Here is a 3,434-nt window from a genome sequence, read left to right as displayed (position 1 = left end):
ATTTTATGTGAGAGCTTTTTACTGTAGCAAAAAAGTTAGATGTGATTGTTTGTGATAGTTTTTTACTGTAGCAAAACTCGAATTCTAAACTCGAATCAACGAAATGAACGGGGCCATAGTCTACTAGTGGGCAGTTTCCTATATGAAATTCATATATTTAAAATACAAATAATGGCTTCTGGAACAATCCTCGCGGATCCTCTCTGCTCCATAGCCTGCCTCGTCCTCTTAATCACACCTTAGAAGTCTCGACACCCTGCTGCCGGATTGATGACGTGGCGTTAGGGCTGAAATGCTTGTGGTCTTTACTGGGCTTCTTAATGACTGTGGAATCTTATTTATTGGGTCTATGTTATATCTCACAACACCAACTATTTTCAAGTGCAATAGGGATGGCATTAATTACCACCCACATTTCAGTTTTAAAAGAAAAATCATCTCTAAGAAAGACACTAAAACAACCACAAACAAACCCCTTTTAACATTCTTAAAAATTCCACCACAAGCAATGGAGCGGCTTCTCTCGCCAAACCATCAGTTTTATTTATTAGACTGAAAATATAGAAAAAAAAAAAAAAAAAAAAATTTGCAGCGCTCATCATGATCTGCAGGGAGATGGTTCCTAAATAGAAGCCACGTTTCATTGCAACGTGTAGCAAGTGGTGACTTTTAACCAGGCTTTCAACACGCGTAACGGTGCATGCAAATTGCAACAAGTTTTTGCCTCGACTTTGTTCTTATACCCACAATTTGGACACTCCGTCTATATAAGCCTAGGATCACCAAAGCTACCAAAGTCTGCCTTCTAATTCGTTTTCACAAAAGATGGCAACTAAAGCCCCAGAAGTCGCCGGTGAGCCGACGCAGACCGGCACCGCCCTCCTCGAGACGGCGACCGCCGCCATCCAAGGTTTTGGCCCCATCAACAAGATCCACCAGCACCTCTGCGCGTATGTACTACGTACTTTCCCCTCAATATATATATTTATACATATATATGTATAGTTTGCTTGTTACTATACAACATGTGTATCTGTTTGACCATGTTAATTTTCTGGGCTTTCTGTACTTTTTTGCATGATTTTGATTCTTGTTGTCACTCCATAAACAGTCAACCAACATATACACCTTATGGTTATAGTTGTAAACTTTCGCTTGATTAATCTAGTACGTACTCGCAATTATTCCGTTTGCCACTCGATCTTATTAATATTGTTAGACAACATATATTCTACAAATCTTTTGGGTTTTTTTTTTTCCCTACCAAAAAAAGAAATCTATTGGGCCTGAGGCCGTGCTTCCTAGTGTGAAATTTAGCGACTTTCCCTGACTTGAGCGGAGAACTTTCTAAGGTGGACAGGTCCATTCGAGGTGCGAGGGAGGTATGATAAACAAAAAAAGGAGGACATATTTAATTAAAACAACACTTAAATTTTGTACGTGGGACGGAATTGCTATATGTCAAAATGAACTTATAAGTGGGATGTACTAATATATTCTCCTCCTTATGGCAGTTATTTTCTTTCATAAATTATAATTTGCAATAACATAATTCTTTTTACGAAATTAACTACTCGATCACCTATATTTCATTTTACTAGGGTCTTGTTCGTTTTGTGTGACATTTTTTTAAGAGTTTTTAACTCTAATAGATATAACATTTTCTGAGGATTTGCTTAGAAAATTTATCTTTCTTGTGTGCAAATTCGCTCCAACCCTTTTTTGTCTTGACTGTTGTACCTCTTTTCTTTTTTATATCTGAAGTTGTACGGTTGTGTTTTAGTTTCCACTTCTACGCCAATGACATGACGCGGCAAGTGGAGGCGCACCACTTCTGCGCGCACCAGAACGAGGACATGCGGCAGTGCCTGATCTACGACAGCCCCGACGCTGACGCCCGCCTCATTGGCATCGAGTACCTCGTGTCGGAGCGGCTGTTCTTGACGCTGCCGGAGTCGGAGATGCCTCTGTGGCACTCCCACGAATACGAGGTTAAGAGCGGCATCCTCTTCATGCCGAGGATCCCCGGCCCCATCGAGCGCCAGGACATGGAGAAGATCGTCAAGACGTACGGCAAGACCTTCCATTTCTGGCAGGTCGACCGCGGCGACGCCCTCCCGCTTGGGCTCCCGCAGCTCATGATGAGCTTCACTAGGAATGGCCAGCTCTATGATCACCTCGGCAAGGGTAACAAATTAAAACATTTTACAAACTAATCACTAGTTTTCTTAATTTATCACTAATTTGACTTTTGTGCTCGTTATTATTCACTTGGTGTCCTTACTTTATTTGTTTTTCTTACATTTTACATCTGGATGACCACTTTGGAAGCGGTGAACATATACGTATGTCATAGAAATTCCATAACTGATTATTACTTTTTCTTGGATATGCTTAATCCCTTGCGCCAATATCTGGATGTTAAATCTTTAGTTTTTTTCTTCTTTTTATTCTGAAAAAAGTTGCTGAATTTTTTGTTTTAAAGCGATTGAAAAAGGGATTTTAAAAATAAAATAAAAATATTTTATCCATTTTGTCACTTAACGTACTAATCTTATCCAATTTTTAGGGGTAAAAGCTAGTGTTTCTCTCTCTTTTTTTTAAGCGTTATGGTACACATTATTTTTTGAGGAACGGAAACACATAATTTTTTATTAGATATAGTAATTTTAAGATCATAATATGATGTGGGGATGCTAATATTGCAGATGCTGAGAAGCGTTTTGGGGTGAAGTTTGAGGAGGAGAGAGAGAAGAGAGCATATATGAAAGGGCCTGACCTTGGAATTCATCCCAAGGCAAATGGAGAAAGAAATGGACAGAAAACGGAGCTTAGGGAGGTTGTTGTCACTAGGAAGCCAATGGCTGCCGAATCTGCCACAAGGGGCTTTGTTTGAGACGACCCCTCTCCTCTCTGATATATTTTATATACATACATATATATTTATATATGTATACATAATATGTACACACTTATTACAAATGTATGTATGTCATATTACTTTGATGACATGTGCCGATGACGTTCGTTTTTGTGTATTTTGGACTTGTCCTTGGGTTTAATATGCTGGTAATTAGTATAATTTCTAGATATGTATGATGATTGTATTATATGTTATATTCAGCCAAAAAAAAAAAAAAAAAAAAGGTATTGCATGTTTTATATATGGTTGTACTGTATACCTATGACAATTAAGTGTGGTACAATATATATAATTGTATATATATCTATATATTGTGCTGTTTAAATATTATATATATGTGTGTGTGCGCGCTTGGATATTCAAAGGTATGTCGTTTTGTTTGGTGACCTACCAAGTGACTACATGAAATAGTGGATTATCTTGCATTTTATTACATCAATACAACGTGTATAAATATGATAAGTTTTTTATCACATGACAAATCGACTAGTACTGATTAGTTTCCTTCCGC

At 38.0% G+C, this 3,434-nt stretch overlaps 1 protein-coding gene across 1 annotated transcript; it reads left to right on the top strand.

Moving 5' to 3' along the window:
• Positions 1-479: 479 nt before the first annotated feature.
• On the top strand, positions 480-3,078 carry LOC21393368 (oil body-associated protein 1A). Its single transcript, XM_010102805.2, has 3 exons — positions 480-950; positions 1,784-2,187; positions 2,709-3,078. Exons 1-3 carry the CDS (start codon positions 826-828, stop codon positions 2,894-2,896), a joined length of 717 nt encoding a protein of 238 aa, XP_010101107.1. The 5' UTR covers positions 480-825; the 3' UTR covers positions 2,897-3,078.
• Positions 3,079-3,434: the final 356 nt, after the last annotated feature.

The sequence above is a fragment of the Morus notabilis genome, unplaced genomic scaffold, assembly GCF_000414095.1.
Source record: "Morus notabilis unplaced genomic scaffold, ASM41409v2 Scaffold837, whole genome shotgun sequence".
Lineage (NCBI taxonomy): Eukaryota > Viridiplantae > Streptophyta > Magnoliopsida > Rosales > Moraceae > Morus > Morus notabilis.
This window is presented reverse-complemented; position numbering and strand designations above follow the sequence as displayed.

Coding starts and splice junctions, on each gene's coding strand:
- LOC21393368 (XM_010102805.2), top strand. CDS start 826: ATGGCAACTAAAGCCCCAGAAGTCGCCGGTGAGCCGACGCAGACCGGC. Junction 951..1,783: donor ATCCACCAGCACCTCTGCGC/GTATGTACTACG, acceptor GTTGTGTTTTAG/TTTCCACTTCTACGCCAATG. Junction 2,188..2,708: donor CTATGATCACCTCGGCAAGG/GTAACAAATTAA, acceptor CTAATATTGCAG/ATGCTGAGAAGCGTTTTGGG.